This window comes from Bos grunniens, chromosome 6 (assembly GCF_055505025.1).
Source record: "Bos grunniens cultivar Pamir isolate PY7600 chromosome 6, Bosgru_T2T1.0, whole genome shotgun sequence".
Lineage (NCBI taxonomy): Eukaryota > Metazoa > Chordata > Mammalia > Artiodactyla > Bovidae > Bos > Bos grunniens.
The window spans coordinates 24727774-24745083 of record NC_141170.1 but is presented as its reverse complement, the minus strand read 5'-3'; the positions used below and the strand labels follow the sequence as shown (position 1 = coordinate 24745083).

General features: G+C 41.4%; 1 protein-coding gene across 2 annotated transcripts in view; it reads left to right on the top strand.

The window, feature by feature from the left end:
* Window positions 1–17310, top strand: part of FRAS1 (Fraser extracellular matrix complex subunit 1) — a 534425-nt gene that overhangs the window by 187996 nt on the left and 329119 nt on the right. For both annotated transcript variants that reach the window (XR_015165261.1, XM_086405184.1), the window contains exons 3-4: window positions 5716–5823; window positions 17064–17156. Coding sequence is in view for 1 of the 2 variants with exons in the window: in XM_086405184.1 (XP_086261310.1) it covers window positions 5716–5823; window positions 17064–17156 (201 nt within the window). In the remaining variant the exon portion in view is untranslated. The remainder of the gene's footprint in view (window positions 1–5715; window positions 5824–17063; window positions 17157–17310) is intronic.

The window sequence follows — 17310 nt, the reverse complement described above, 5'->3', positions numbered from 1 at the left end:
GGGAATTTAATGTAAATACAAGGACTCTTACCTTTTCTTACCAATAAGTGTCCTCTGCTCCCTTTTATTTGAGGGTGGATAAAGAGTTTCACATGAACTTTAAAATGAGACCAAATGAAAAAGGTACTGTTTATCTAAGCTGTCTGAGGAAGGGCGCTTGGGAAAAGAATTGAACTCTGAAATAACCTTATGAAAGTTATTGATTCGTTTCTTTATGGTTCCTTGACAAACAGGAACCATTATTTCTGTGTCCGAATTGGAGCTGGGTCAAAGAACCCTTATATATGGATTATCTTTCCTGAAAACCAGACTTGTCAGGAAAATGAACTTCCAGAAATGGAGACACGAGGCCCAGTGGAATATTGCAGTCCTTTCATGGCATTAAAGGACAAATAGAGACACAGTTAGTTTTTTAAAATCTTACTGAGCACAAGAAGAAATGTTTGAGAATAACACAAAGGTTTAGGTAAATGGCTCACTCTTAGGTATTTGTTGGGTGCTTTTAACTCCCCTCCCCCCATGCCAGTTCAACTTCAAAACTCAGTTGCTTTCTACCTGTGGTTTGTAGAGAAAAGGGTACCATATTTTTGTTTTTCTCTGTCTTATATTTTGAAATTAACTTTAAAAGATCACATAAGTTACATATATTTTGCTATTGAAATAACAAAAAATATGGATAAGGATAATGGAAAGAGACAAAAATCACCAAGAATCCCTACCCAGAAATCACCATGCACAGGAATATATTTTAATTATAAAAACACATTATATTCTGCTTATTATTTTGTAACTTGAAAGCATAATTTTGGGGTTATTTTATTCCTTCTTTCTCATTTTTGGCCTAACAAGCCAAGGAGATTTAAAATGGGATAAATAAATCAATAATTAAAATAGGGTTATTATAACATTCAGATAAAAAAATTATGTCAACAGTTGATAAACTATTATAGAATATCATAAATAATGTTTCCCCAGCAATTTGAGTACTCATGAGGGATGTAGTCATTGTTTATTTTTGGCATTAAACAAATATTTAATAAATATTTAACTGAGTGAAATAGTTTTTATTGTTTTTTGAAGCACCTTGCTATTACTTCAACATGTCTGGGGATGGAGGCACTGTATTATCTGCAAGAACACTTTATTCACTTATTACTAGAAATATTAAAAACCATTTAGGTTGCTTTTTAGGTTTATCGTAATCTAATCCTTTAATCTACATTCTAGTGAAAAACTATTTTAAGACTATTTCTTTTGCAGAGTGTGTTAGATTGGAAGAGAGGATTATAAAGCGACAGAATTGCAATGGTAACATGGAAAATCTGTAAAATTTACTTTACAGTGTTATTTCTTTGGACTTTATGGCTTTATCCAGTTTTAGCAATCGAGGAACTCTAGTATCCCTTCTTTCATAAAGCAATTTTATGGTACCATAGAAATTGATTCCTAAAGTTTTAGACCTGAAGAATATATGGCCATCAATCTAGGTGTTGGTAAAGGGCTCATTCAGAGAAGGCAATGGCACCCCACTCCAGTACTCTTGCCTGAAAAATCCCATGGATGGAGGGGCCTGGTGGGCTGCAGTCCATGGGGTCGCTAGGAGTCGGATACGACTGAGCGACTTCACTTTATTTTTTCACTTTCATGCATTGGAGAAGGAAATGGCAACCCACTCCAGTGTTCTTGCCTGGAGAATCCCAGGGATGGGGGAGCCTGGTGGGCTGCCGTCTATGGGGTCACACAGAGTCGGACACGACTGAAGCGACTTAGCAGCAGCAGCAGATGAAGAAAATTTTTCTTTGTAATTTGAAAGTGAAAGTTGCTCAGTCATGTCCAACTTTTTGCTACCCCGTAGACTGTAGCCTGCCAGGCTCTTCTGTCCAAAGAATTCTCCAGGCAAGATTACTGGAGTGGATTGCTATTCCCTTCACTAGGGCATCTTCCCAACCCAGAGACTGAACCCAGGTCTCCTGCATTGCAGGCAGATTCTTTACCATCTGAGCTACCAGGGCAGTCCTTGTAGTTTGGTTCCAATGAACTAATAAGCGTCAACATTATGGGGGTTTTGTAGTGAATGTCATTGAGATATTGTTTGCTCAAGACCTCTCATCCTAACTGGGATATCTCAAGTCATGGGGAAAGAAATTTTCTTCAGGATAAGTATTTGAGTTGTTCACTAATGAAGTCAGCCGACTCTCAGTAATTGTGCTCAGTGGAGGGGCTATACATAGAGGAATAAAGCTAGCTCTCCTTCCTGGAAGTGGCATACTGGAGGGAATACAGATATGTGAACAAATTCAGGAATGCTCCCGGGCCCAGAAATTTCGTTTTTAATTAACATTGAAAAATCATGTTTCTACAAATGAAAATGAAAAAATATTCCATGTTTTTAGGACATTCTGTTTAGAGTTGAGTGAGCTGCGTCCAGTGATTGAAAGCTGTTAAAAGGTATACTGGACTATTTTGGAGTCTAGAGTCACTGAGGAAATACATGAGGTGTGGGGAAGAACTTAATTCCTGGTGTAGAATGGAGGCAGTTTTAAAGCCACCCTGGGTTGAAGTGAGTACCTGGAACTGGTGTGGTCATCTGAGGTCTGAGTGAAAAGGAAGATGGGTTCATGGTTAAACGCTTTTCCAATGACCTAAGTGGTCTTGAAAATGCAATCTATGGATTCATTCATTTCTTCTAATGCAACATTCCTGGGTCTTTCCAGTGAAAGTGAAAGTTGCTCAGTCGTGTCCGACTCTTTGCAATTCCTTGGACTATACAGTCCCTGGAATTCTCTAGGCCAGAATACTGGAGTGGGTAGCCATTCCCTTCTCCAGGGGATCTTCCGAACCCAGGGATCAAACCCAGGTGCTTATTCTTTACCAGCTGAACCACAAGGGAAGCCCTTTCAGTGCTTGGGTGCTAATTAAATAACAGCTTCACTCTGTTTTGCCTGTAGTGGGAAGATGGGAAAGACAGGGTCCTTAGGGGAATATTTTCACTCCAAGAAAAGGAAATGTTTAGAAAGATACTTGCTAAATGCCTATGACATCGTAGGGAGAATTTGGAAATAACAATAAATTACATTAAAAATAAATAATGGGCCTTTTGATAAGTTCCAGGCACTGTTCAAATCTCTTTAAGCACATCATCTCATCTGATCTTTTCACGGACCCTATGAGTTTAGTTCTTTATCTGCTTTACAGATGAGGAACCTGGGACGTGGAAACCTTGATAAAATGGACTCACTGTTAATGACTGGTTCAAATCCAGTAGCCTGATTTCAGAGTCTGGGTTCTTAGGTCTCAGACAGCTTTGTGAACTTGAGCAAATTGCTCAATCTCTCACGTCTTGTTTCCTCATGTTGGAATAGTCGCGATAATTACAGTACCAGCTTCGTAGGGTTGTTGTTCCTCTAAGAGTTTCACGAAGCGCTGGTGCACACTGACTTCCCTCTCCGCTGGGCTCAGCCCTCTCCGGTGATGGCAGAGGCCAGGAATATGATCAAGGCCAGCCTGCTCCAGTGCTGCAAGCGCCTTCTCCTACCAGCACTTCCTGTCAGCACAGGATACGTGATCAATAAACAGCAGCTGCTGACTTCATGAAGTTGTCATTTTTATTTCATCTGTATCTGGAAGCTGATACTATTTTCTTAAATCAGCAGGGAACATATATTACATTGTGCTTGAGAATGAATTTCTTTTTTCCCCCCTCACCTATTTGTCATTGCTTTTTGGGTTAAGAGTAGACTATGGTTGGCACACAATTGTCATTTCAGAAGAATGTGCTGTAACATAAAGAGAAAGAAATTCAGAGTTATTCCAAGTCAGGTTCCAGTATGCATTTACTTTAATTCAAGTTTCTCATGAATTAGGCACTGGGAATGTCATCTCACCTCAGATAGGTTTTGTATTTCTTCTATCACTTGGGGTTTGAAGCACATTCCCTAAAAGCTTATACATTTAACATTTCTGAACAGAAAGGACGACTTCATTTTTCCTTGAGAGTGTTATGCACAATCCATATAAGTCTGTACCAGTGTTGGTATCTCAGACATGGTCCTTCAAAGAAACAGAACAAATAGGAAACATATATATTAGGTTGGCCAAAAGGTTCATTTGGGTTTTTTCCATAAGATGTTATGGCCAACCATATGTATATGTATGGGAGTGGGGAGAGGGAGAGAAAGAAAGAGGGAAAAGTAGAGGGAGGAAGTTATTTTAAGGAATTGGCTCATATGATTGTGGGGACTGGCAAGTTTGAAGCCTGTAGGGCAGGCCAACAGGCTGGAAACTCAGGCAGAATTTCTGTGATACAGTCTTGAGGCTGAAATCTTCTTCAGGAAACCTTGTTTTTCTCTTAAGGCTTTCAGTTGTTTGGATGAGGTTCATCCACATTGTTGAGGGTAGTCTCCTTTGCTTAACTGATGATACATGTTAATCACATCTATGATATACCTTAACAGCAACATCTAGGCTTGTATTTGACCAAACAGCTAGGTACCATAGTCTAGCCAAGTTGACACAGAGGTTAACTGTCACATTTGGTGTCTGCCTTTGTGTGATAGCATCTTTTACTAGCACCCATGGTTTTGCCAGCTCATCGCAGTTCAGGTTAGTGCTAATAGTTTGTGACTCTATCAAAAGTTTAGAAGTTTACTTCTCTCCGATGTATTTGAGTAGTACTTCAGTTATTCGAGGACAAAAGGATGAGGAAGTATAGAAAGGAGGACAAAACCTTCACTAAGCGACTTGTGCACTGTGAACATTTGGTTTAGAAAGACCTCCAGTGTGCCGGGCCCAGGACACTGCCTGCCTTGGGGTGCTCACAGGCTGGTCTGGGCAGGGTAACAGGAATTTGTGAGTGCAGTAAAAGTGTAGCAATATGTACAAGAGACAGTGGGGTTCCAGAGAAGCCATGAAGAGTCACACCCGAGTGGAGGATGCCGTGCGTAGGCGTAAGGGTTAGGAAATGATTCACTCTGAGGTTGAGGCTTACCTCTGAGGCTTACCTCAGAAGAAATGTGTCGGTCTGCGAGCTCTCTTTGGGAGAGTCAAGGAGAAGAGGGAACCAGGAAGAAGATAAGCTGTTGGGCCAGGAGAAGGGAGGCTGGGGCTGTCCAATGGCTTGACCATCTAGCGTGGACAGACAGAAGTCTCAGAGCTGTCAGATTTGCTGAGGCTAGGGCGAGAGGCAAGGGCCAGGTGATGGGTCTACACTTTATCCCATCAGAGGTAAAGGTGAGCTGTGGAATAGCTGAGTGTGAGCAGATTTAGTACCAAAGAACTGGGAAGTGAAGTGTGAGATGCTCAAAGTACCCAATGGCAAAAGCTGCTCTTAGGAAGCTGGTTAGTGCTAGTCCAAGCGTCGTTTTCCTCTGGACACACTCTGATGGTTTCTGCTAGTTAGCAGCACAGAGAAACCTCAAGTCAGGGAGCAACTTGTCCTCCTGAGATTTCAGTCCAATCGATTGTTTTTACTCTGGAAATCGACAGCTCTCTGCTGCATGCCCTTGTCTTTGAGTACGTGGGTTGACTGTGGTGAAATGGATTAGGCTGCTTTTATAGCTTCTCGGGGTTTAATCAGTACCCAGCAAGCTCTGCATGTGCCTATGACTTTCCTTTGCCTTTTAAATGTTCAGGCTGTGGGGCTGTTGATGGCACCACTTCTGTGTACTCCTACCTTGACTGATCAGTTTTTAACTCAGAGCTTATGCTTCTTTGCAGGATGCCACCATTTGGAAGCCCGATTCATGCCAGAACTGCCGTTGCCATGGTGATATCGTTATCTGCAAACCCGCTGTTTGCAGAAACCCTCAGTGTGCCTTTGAGAAGGTATGGTGTCCTAATTGTTTTCTAAATGTAAAGCTGGGGAAGAGTAGGCTGTTTGCATTTTTTCGGTCATTTGGTTTTGACATTTATCACAACCTCTAATTGCAAAGTTTAGGAAATACAGGAGACAGTTTTAGCATATCATTTCTAAGAATGTCTTAATTTCTTTGTTGGACATTTACTCTAAATCAGGCACTCAAGGTTAAAACTTAAAGGTCTTACAGTGTTACCCCATTTAAAGTGTTATCCCATTTGAAGTTCTGTGGAGTAGGTATCTATAGCCCCACTTTACAGAAATGGAAAGTGTAACATGGAGATTTTAGGCAGCTTAATATGATTATGCAGTTAAGAAGCTGCTGTCCAGAGATCTTCCCTGGATCTGACAATTGCCATAGCTACTGATACTAGACACACCATTTCACAAGCCACTGAATGCATTGCAAGTCAGGATTGACTTCTCGAAGATGACTTTCTAAATACATTGTTTATTCTGTGACTGACTGTATCACTGGGCTACCTACGATCATAGGATAGACTTTAATCAAGAAATCTGGTGTTTAACCAAATGTGTGTGGGATATTTCCTCATTTCCCCTTTATTAAACTGCTTTATTTTTACTTTTTGACGATACATCTATTCTGTTGGAATTTTTTCTCCCCGGGTACTGACTCTTTTCTTTTTAAAGTAAATCTGCTTACAAACAACAAAAAATTTTAAGCTTCAAATTTGAACATTGGAAACTCCCTGGAGAAGACCAATTATTTTCTTTAAAAAGCTTTCTGTCAGTTTCACAAACACAGTTTGTTTTTCTAGAGTTTTCCCTCCCCACCCCATAATAATTATTCTTGAGTCATTATGCCATCTAATGCTAAGAAGGTTCTGTTTGTTTCTAACATCGGAGTGAAATTTTTGTATCCCTTTAATAGTATTCCTAGATTTCTTCTTGGCTATATTTCTGAGAAGCTGAGTGTACATTAAATGTTGGTAAATTTGGTAGTATTTTGTTGTCTGTTCTGCGGCTTTCTATTTTATGGAGTGAGTACTCCTAAAAGATCTCCACTTTGCTTACTGAGTAACTCATGTCAGAATTTGAGCTGGTTTTATAAGGGCCATGAAGACATGCCCTCCTCCACTTCATGTGAATAATTATGGTTTCATGGAAGAAGCCTTGAATCGAATGTTGGAAGACATAGATGGTGCTACTGAAACCTGGATCTGCTCTCTACCAGGGGTCAACAGACTAAACCTGGCCTGCTGCCTTTTTTTGTTTTGAACTGTGAGCAAAGAATGTTTTTTTAATTTTTAAATGGTTGGAACAAACCAACAGAACAGTATTTTGTGATGTGAAATTTATATGAAATCAAGTTTCAGTATCCATAAATAAAGTTTTATTGAAACACAGGCACACTCATTTATTTAAGTATTATCTATAGCTAGCTGCTTTTGTCCTACAATGACAGTTATGTAGTTGGGGTATAGACCATATGTGACCCCCAACGGCTAAAATATATCTGGCCCTTTACAGAAAATATTTCTGACCTTTGTTCTGTACCAAGCATGATTTTTTCCTTCCCTAATTTGCTCATCTTGTGAATTTTCTCAGCAAATGGAACTCCTTTCTTCCCATTGCTCTGGTCAGAAAATGTAGCATCATCCTCCCCACTTTCTCTTACATCCCGTATCCAGTATACTAGCAGATTCCCAGCTTTTCCTTCATAAAACAGTATATTTCAGATGCAACTTCTCTGCTTTTCCTTTGGTTTTACCTACTATCATTTTTTGCCTGCATTCTTCCAGTGTCCTCTTCACTTGTTTCACTGTTTTTGTACTGGCCTTTTTCACTGTAATATTGATATAGAAGTTGGAGGCGGGGGGGGATCCTATTAAAATTTAAGTCAGATCGTGTTGCTTTTCTCCTTAAGTCCCTCCAATAGCTTTCAATGGCTTCTCTCCTCACTTTGAGTAACTCCTCACAGTGTCCTGTAAAGTGCTGCTGCTGTTGTTTAGTCATTAAGTCAAGTCCAACTCTTTGCGACCCCATGGACTGTAGCCTGCCAGGCTCCTCTGTCCAGATGTTCCAGGCATGAATATGGGAGTGGGTTATCATTTCCTTCTCCAGGGAATCTTCCTGACCCAGAGACTGAACCCAGAGAAGCTGCATTTGCAGCCAGATTCTTTACCACCAGCAAAGCCAACCCTCCGATCAACTGATTCCTCTCCCTGCTCTTTCTGCTTCAGACACCAAGCCTGCTTGCTATTTCCTGGATTTGTCCAGGGAATGCTTCTGCCAGGCATACTTCTGCCATTAAGGCCTTTGTGCTCTGCTCTTCTCCCTGACATTCTATCTGGGTCTTCTCAGGTGGCTAAGTAGTAAAGAATCCACCTATAGTGAGGGAGACGTGAGTTCGATCCCTGGGTCAGGAAGGTCCCCTGGAGAAGGAAATGGCAACCCACTCCACTATTCTTACCTGGAGAATTCCATGGACAGAGGAATCTGGTGGGCTATAGTCAATGGGATCACAATAGAGTCAAACAAAATTTAGTGACCAAATATCCATCTATCTATCTATCATCTATTTATCTATTTTAATCCTTTACTTTCTCTAAGTCTTGCCTGAATGCCATTCTATTTGAAATTGCAGTTCTTCACCCCTACCACATATTTCCTATTTCTTTTCCATGCTTTATTTTTCTTCCTGGCACTAACTACTGTCTGGACATACTCTATATTTTACTGAAAGTTCTTGTTTACTCTTTTATTTGCTGTGATTCCTCAGCACCTACAATTGCACCTGACACATGGTAGGCCCTCAATAAATATCTTTTGACTGACTGAATGAATGAATGAGAGATGAAGCTAGAGAGTTGGTAAGTTCAAGGTTATGGAGAGCTTTGTATGCTGTACTGTGGGGCTTGGAATTTTATTTTTAAGTTGGTAGAATACTAATGAAGATTTTAAGGCATGTGGGTAAGATGGCCCACTTTTTGAAAAATCTTTCTGGTTTTTCAAAGATAATGCATAATATTGGAGATAAGGAGATGAGTTCAAAGGTTGTGAGAATAATCCAGATAAAAGGGTGAATACCTGAATCAGAGCACTGGTAGTGTAGGAGTCAAGAGGAAAGGGCAGGGCCTGCCCTGGTAGTCCAGAGGCTAAGACTTCATGCTCCCAGTGCAGGGGGTCTGTGTTTGATCCCTGGTTGGGAAACTAAGATTCCACATACAGCAACTAAAGATCGTGTGCTGCTACTAAGACCCAGTGCAGCCAAATAAATAATAAAAAGAGGAAAGGGGAGACAGGAATCAAGACCATCCCCAAGAAAAAGAAATGCAAAAAAGCAAAATGACTGTCTGAGGAGGCCTTACAAATAGCTGTGAAAAGAAGGGAAGCGAAAAGCAAAGGAGAAAAGGAAAGATATACCCATTTGATTCAGAGTTCCAAAGAGTAGCAAGGAGAGATAAGAAAGCCTTCCTCAGTGATCAGTGCAAAGAAATAGAGGAAAACAATAGAATGGGAAAGACTAGAGATCTCTTCAAGAAAATTAGAGATACCAAGGGAAGATTTCATGCAAAGATGGGCTTGATAAAGGACAGAAATGGTAGGGACCTAACAGAAGCAGAAGATATTAAGAAGAGATGGCAAGAATACGCAGAAGAACTGTACAAAAAAGATCTTCACGACCCAGATAATCATGATGGTGTGAGCACTCACCTAGAGCCAGACATCCTGGAATGTGAAGTCAAGTGGGCCTTAGGAAGCATCACTACGAACAAAGCTAGTTGTTGGGGGCCAGAGTGAGGCACTCAGCCTGTGGCAAAGGTCATGAGGAAGGAGGCTTGACATACGCAAAGGCGGGATCAAGCCTCAGGAGTCCCCCTGGAAATCCTCGAGCATCTACCCCCATAACCAGAGCCTGCCTACTTTACTACTTTATGCTCTCACCTACACCTCTGACTTTATGGGGGGCTGTCCCCCACCACCTCTTTCGGAGAAGGAGTTAACCTAGGGCTCCAGTTAATAAAAACTCCTGGGCGTGACAAGAGTGTTTTAACCTACAAACTCCTCTGAAGGTTCTCTGGCCTGCCTGACAGGCTCATCCGGCCACATGTGATTGCTCACAGCCTCCCAACCGTGAGAGTCACGAGATGCTTTAAACCCTCTAAAAACAGGTTCTTTAGAGAAGTTAGAAAACTATAAGTATAGTGGGCTGATTAGAAATTGTATTGGTGAAGGGTTTTTCATTTGTTGAGCCAATGTTTGTTGCTAAGTCTCCATATCCCCTGCCCTTACACACATTAATGAATATATAGAAGAAATAAGTATTAACCTTTGATATTAATCACGTTAGACCTTAGGCTAAGTAAATTCTTTCCTTAACTAAAACCCACTACACCCTCACCCTATAGGAATGTAACTTTATTTGGGTGGCATCTGTTTTAAGAATAATCACCCCTGGAGAAATAAGTGTCCTGGTTGACTGACCTCTTCACAAGGAGAGGGTCATAAATTGTCAGCAGGCCCCCTGGCCAGAAGATGACGTAACACCCCAACACCCCTAAGATCTCTGTATACATTTGTATGAAGCACCTGACTTTGATAAAAGTCAGGACTGCTGACCCCACATGACTTTTGCATAACATCTCAGTGTATAAAAGTAGACCATGGAAAATAAAGAATTGGGATCAGTTTCTCGAAATACTGGTCTCCCCATGTCGCTCTCTCTCTCACTCTGGCTGAGTTTCCATCTGGAGCGCAGAACCCGCCATGCTTACTAATTATGCCTGGGCTTCTAAGATCCGACCGGGGAGGCCTCAGTGTCTCCTCTCCTTCGGGAGAACGGAAGGACGCCTGTGGCCTACGTAAGTGGTGCAAACTTCTTGTCTTGAAGTTTTATTGGTCTCCTGCATAAACCAAGCTACTCAGCCTCTTTTCTCCACTGAATTTTCCCACTGAGCTATCCTCATTCTATTACTCTTTACATCTCTAATTAATATCTAATTGAAGCTATTGTATCCTGATCCTCGCCGACGCCGTCCCCGCTTTGAATACCCTGGATCAGCCGGGGCTGGATCCCGGCAGGTGGCGCCCGAGAGCTAGTGGAGGTGATGGAATTCCAGTTGAGCTATTTCAAATCCTAAAAGATGATGCTGTGAAAGTGCTGCACTCAATATGTCAGCAAATTTGGAAAACTCAGCAGTGGCCACAGGACTGGATAAGGTCAGTTTTCATTCCAATCCGTATGAAAGGCAATGCCAAAGAATGCTCAAACTACCACACAATTACACTCATCTCACACGCTAGTAAAGTGATGCTTAAAATTCTCTGAGCCAGGCTTCAGCAATATGTGAACCGTGAACTTCCTGATGTTCAAGCTGGTTTTAGAAAAGGCAGAGGAACCAGAGACCAAATTTCCAACATCTGCTGGATCATGGAAAAATCAAGAGAGTTCCAGAAAAACATCTATTTCTGCATTATTGACTATGCCAAAGCCTTTGACTGTGTGGATCACAATAAACTGTGGAAAATTCTGAAAGAGATGGGAATACCAGGCCACCTGACCTGCCTCTTGAGAAACCTGTATGCAGGTCAGGAAGCAACAGTTAGAACTGGACATGGAACAACAGACTGGTTCCAAATAGGAAAAGGAGTACATCAAGGCTGTATGTTGTCACCCCGGTTATTTAACTTCTATGCAGAGTACATCATGAGAAACGCTGGGCTGGAGGCAGTACAAGCTGGAATCAAGATTGCCGTGAGAAATATCAATAACCTCAGATATGCAGATGACACCACCCTTATGGCAGAAAGTGAAGAAGAACTAAAGAGCCTCTTGATGCAAGTGAAAGAGGAGAGTGAAAAAGTTGGCTTAAAGCTCAACATTCAGAAGACTAAGATCATGGTATCCAGTCCCATCACTTCATGGCAAATAGATGGGGAAATAGTGGAAACAGTGGCTGACTTTATTTTGGGGGCTCCAAAATCACTGCAGATGGTGATTGCAGCCATGAAATTAAAACACGCTTACTCCTTGGAAGGAAAGTTATGACGAACCTGGACAGCATATTAAAAAGCAGAGACATTACTTTGTCAACAAAGGTCCATATAGTCAAGGCTATACTTTTTCCAGTGGTCATGTACAGATGTGAAAGTTGGACTATAAAGAAAGTTAAGCACTGAGGAATTGATGCTTTTGAACTGTGGTGTTGGAGAAGACTCTTGAGAGTCCCTTGGACTGCAAGGAGATCCAACCAGTCCATCCTAAAGGAGATCAGTCCTGGGTGTTCATTGGAAGCAATGATGTTGAAGCTGAAACTCCAATACTTTGTCCACCTGATGCAAAGAGCTGACTCATCTGAAAAGACCCTGATGTTGGGAAAGATTGAGGGCAGGAGGAGAAGGGGATGACAGAGGATGAGATGGTTGCATGACATCACTGACTCAATGGACATGGGTTTGGGTGGACTCTGAGAGTTGGTGATGGACAGGGAGGCCTGGCCTGCTGTGGTTCATGGGGTCACAAAGAGTTGGACACTACTGAGCGACTGAACTGAACTGAAGGAAGAAATTAGCAGAACTGAATGAAGTAGGAGGGTCAGAGAAAGGAAAAGGAGAGATGACTCTCATATTTATGAGTTGATGACTAATTGGTTAGCAGAGCCACAAACTGATATTGAGAATATAGGAGAATGAGGAAAAGAATCCTATCTGGGAACAAAATGATAATTTCATTTTGGACACATTGAGTTTGAAGTGTTTGTGGAAGAGAAAGGTAGATATGTCCAAAAGGCAGCGAGATGTGTGACTGTAAAGCTCAGAGGAGAAGCATGTGCTGTGCTCAGTCATGTCTGACTCTTTGCAGCCCCATGTTCTGTAACCCTCCATGCATGGAATTTTCCAGGCAAGAATACCGGAGCGAGTTGCCATTTCCTACTCCAGGGATCCTCCTGACCCAGGGACCAAACTCACCAATCTCCTAGGTCTCCTGCATTGGCAGGTGGGTTCTTTGCCACTGACACTACCTGGGAAGCCCAGAGTTGGAGACGTTACATGGGTATCAGTAGCAGGAACACAGGAGTATAAACCTATAGGATGAGTGAGCTTATCCAAAGAGATTGTGTGAAAAAAGAATAGAAGATCAAAGATGAGATTTGGGTAGCACAATCATTAAAGGAAAGATGAACATAAGAGAAGAAACTTAGGAAGATTAAGAAGACATGGTCAGAGAGGTAAAGGGTAAGGAATGGTCAGAGGAGAGAAGAATGATGTGATAGCTAGAATAGAGTGTTTCCAGAAGGAGTTTATATCGACAGTGTTGATCCCACGACAGAGAGAAAGTGTGAGAAAATTTAATATGTTTCATTGAGTTTGGCAACCTGTTGGCCACTGGTGGTCCCGCTGAAGTTGGTGGCAGTGAAGTGGTGGGTGTGGTTGCTGTATTACAGAGGCGTGAGGAGTGGATGGATAGTGGGCCTTGGATGGCCAAGTACAGGCTACTCCTTCAGGGAGCTTCAGTGAGAATGGAAGAGAGAAATGGGACATTAGGTGCACACCACTAGATCTGTGAAGTTTCTTTGAACCTCTGTCCCCAGTCATCAAGCCTCCTGGGTGTTGCCATGTGCTTGCCCTTATACTTCCCTTGACCAGACTACAAATGCCTCTGTATTTGTTTGCTTCTTCCTCCATACTCTTAGCTCCTTGAGAGCAGCAACCCTCCTTTTCACTATATGTAGCCCATCGAACAGCACAGTGCATGGCACACAGAAGATACTTAATCAATATTTGTAAAATGACCAAACAAGGGAAGGAGAGGGTTTTTTTTTCTTTGCTTTTGATATTTCTATGAACTTGATATTACTATGATCACCTTGGGAGGCAAAGGGGAATGACCTTGAAGAGAGAGAGAAATTGAAGATTTGGAGAGTGGGGGAAACACAATGATAGAACTAGAAAAACCCTTTAAAATTGATTGTCAGACTTTCTCATTTTATAGACAAAAAAAAAAACAGATTTTTTCATTCTTTAGTCACTTGCTCAAACATACAGCACTAGAAAGTGGCACTCCCATGACAAGAACCTTCGTTCCTGGCTCATGAGTCAATGCAATTTCTACTCCACCGTGTTTTCCCTTGTGTTTCTCAGGTTCATATGTTGTTTTACACATCTGCTGGGTAGACTTACATTAGTTCACGGCACAAGTTAATGAATCAGCATTGTCAGTCAGTCAGGTCAGTCGCTCAGTCATGTCCGACTCTTTGTGACCCCATGGACTGCAGTATGCTGGGGTTCCCTGTCCGTCATCAACTCCTGGAGCTTGCTCAAACTCATGTCCATCGAATTGGTGATGCTATCCAACCATCTCTTCCTCTGTCATCCCCTTTTGCTGCCTTCAATCTTTCCCAGTATCCGGGTCTTTTCCAATGAGTCAGTTTTTCACATCAGGTGACCAAAGTATTGGAGTTTCAGCTTCAGCATCTGTCCTTCCAATGAGTATTCAGGACTGATTTCCTTTAGGATTGACTGGTTCGATCTCCTTGCAGTCCAAGGGACTCTCAAGAGTCTTCTCCAACATCACAGTTCAAAAGCATCAATTCTTCATTGCTATTGTACCCTAAACTAAATTATTATTGTTATTAATAATATTTTGGATTCCTATCATTTTAAAAAAATTTTAAAAATCTGTTTTGCAATTTATGTTTGGCTCCGGAATTAACTGGAAATAACCTAATGTTAATTGTAGTTCTGTTCGATATTTGTATCTATCTCTCTATCATCTGTCTATTCATCGTATCATCATTTATAATAGATTCTATATTCTTATCCTGTATCCATATAGAATAGCTAGCTACAGAGTCAAAGAAAAGGGTCAGAGAGAGACAGACAGATATGAGAAAGATTGAAGGAATGAGAATAGAGGCTTTTAGAATATTGACTGTCTAGCCTGGAACCAACTTTCAGGATTTCTGAAGAACATATATACAGAGAGGACAGTGCCATGCAAAAGGGTACTGTATTATTAATGCATGGAGGGATTTTTGGCTGCAAACTTCAATGCAGAGTATTTACCTAATCAAGTTGTTGTAATAAATTATATGTATATACATGTACATAAACATGTGTATCATATGCTTAGAAGAGTACCTGGCTATTCTAAGTACTCTGTTTTAGCTGTGATTGTCACATGGTCATCATCATTATTGTTAGTTGGTTCCTCTAGATCCTAGGCAAGCAATCTTCATTGGTGTCTTGTTCCCAAGCCACCACTTCCTAAGCTCCCAGTGCAAAGCCTGCAGGGCAATAGGCTTATGTGTTCCATACATCCCACAACTCAGGAAGCTATGCATGGTTACAGGGTAAGGTAGCAAGAACTCCCTATCTTTCGTTCTCCAAGTCCTACATGCAAAACTCTTCGCCCCTCCTTTAGCCCCAAATCACCTCTTTTGTGTTCCCACGGAAGGTCAATAGGTCAACACTCAAAATAGGGAACATCTACTCACAAATAAACAATATTATATTCATAAAATGAGTTTTGAGGGGCAAATCTGAGGATAGATATATAAATATATAAACCAAATCTGATGTATGTATCAAACACAACTAATTTGGGGCATAAAATATCCCTTAAAGTCTTCCATCTTGCCTGCCTTTCTCTCTGCTTCCATATTAGAATAGAAACAACACTTGGATTATCTCATTTTAAATCTATATGCTCAGTGGGATTTAGGTTCATATATTTTCTAAATTTACTGTCTCAGTGGAAGTTAGGTAAGTACAGGTTCTACTTGGGGTTCAGAGGGTACTTTTGTGAGTAGTCACTGATGTTGCACTGTATATACCATTTTAGAAAATTCCACGCCATATGTTTTATCCTTTATTAAGCAAATAAGAAATTGTTGATCACTGTTACTCGTGTATTTATCTGTTTAGTGGATTAACAGTTGTGAAATCATAGTTTTATTCTCACCCACATTATTGGGTGGAGAATATACATATTGTAGATGTAATATTATTTGTAATTGTTGTATGTACAATTAACATTCTCTTGTAGGTACAATTTATTTTAATGGCCACAGCCCCAAGTAGCAAAGAAACATTAAAGCATATGTAATGTTTTGAATCTATCAGCTGAATTCTTTGTAGACTTTTATTCTGTGGACAGGTCATGATTTCCTGGTTAATTCAGGATCTTTTACCACTATTTTTGATCAAAATCACTAATTACCTGATCTGCCACATTTCTAGACTTGAGGAAATGCTAAGTGGAAGAGCAGGATAAATCCGGGGATCTAGAAGGCTATTATTTTGGGGTAGGGGTCATGCCATGTGGCATGTGGGATCTTCGTTCCCTGACCACGAATTGAACCTGTGACCTCTGCATTGGAAGCACAAACTCTTAACCACTGGACCTCCAGGAAAGTCCCCAGAGGGTCTAGAAGGATCATTAAGCCCCAAAGACCCACATACATGGTACCATTTTAATCATCTTGAATAAACAGATCCTTCACAGTGGCAAATCGATGGTTAGTTAACATGTGACAACCTCCCAGTAAATCTTGGGGTATCACATGGATGTCTATTCTCTTGAAAGCATCACGGGTATTGATAAGAAACACAATTGCAACAGCAGAGGCCTTGGTAAACAATGTAGATCTTTATTGGAGCCCAGGAATTCTACCCGGATACCCACAGCACATGTGATACCTCCACAGAGATGCTGTTTCCTCTCCCAGCTCTGTCCTTCAGTCACCTGCCCCTTGCGCTTTGCTCCTCTGCCCCAGGTAAATGTCAACATTAGAACTCCAGCTCCCCATCACGCTCTCCCCTTCTCCCCACAGCCGGCCTGTTGCTGACTCCATAAGGCCTCTATAACATGTTAGAAGACCTGCCAACTCTGTGGCTAGCCCCGCCCAAGTCTTCTCCATTACAGGGAAATACAGCTCTTCTATCACCCCCAACTGCTTTTCTGGTCTGACACTCACATGGAGCATTTCTATATTTCTAGTGAAGAAAATCCTTCACTTCATTATGTGTGAAAAGATGTAGACCATTTTCGAGGAACCCACTTTCACAACGGGGCTCCTTTTAGCTTTGAGAGAAGCTCCTCATGACGGAGAGTCCTTTTTGTTAGTGTATTCTGTTTATCCTGTTTATTGTTGTCACCCGTGGCAACTCACGAGATTTAGTGAATTCGATATGACTGTGTTCACTGCTGCTATTTTACACTGAGCTGCTTTTAAATGTTCAGGGGGAAGTGCTTCAAATACCCGCCAACCAGTGCTGCCCTGAATGTGTGCCAAGGATGCCTGGATCTTGCCATCACGAAAAGAAAATTCACGGGGTAAGTATTTTCTAACCCATGGTTGATTCCTTGTCTGTAGATCAGTGACAAAGGAAAGCTGAATGCTAAACTTGTGTTGACACGAGAGGATTTTTTTCTCCTTTGTTTGGGCTAGGGAGGACCTCAGCCTTATTTGACTTTCCGTGGGCACTTA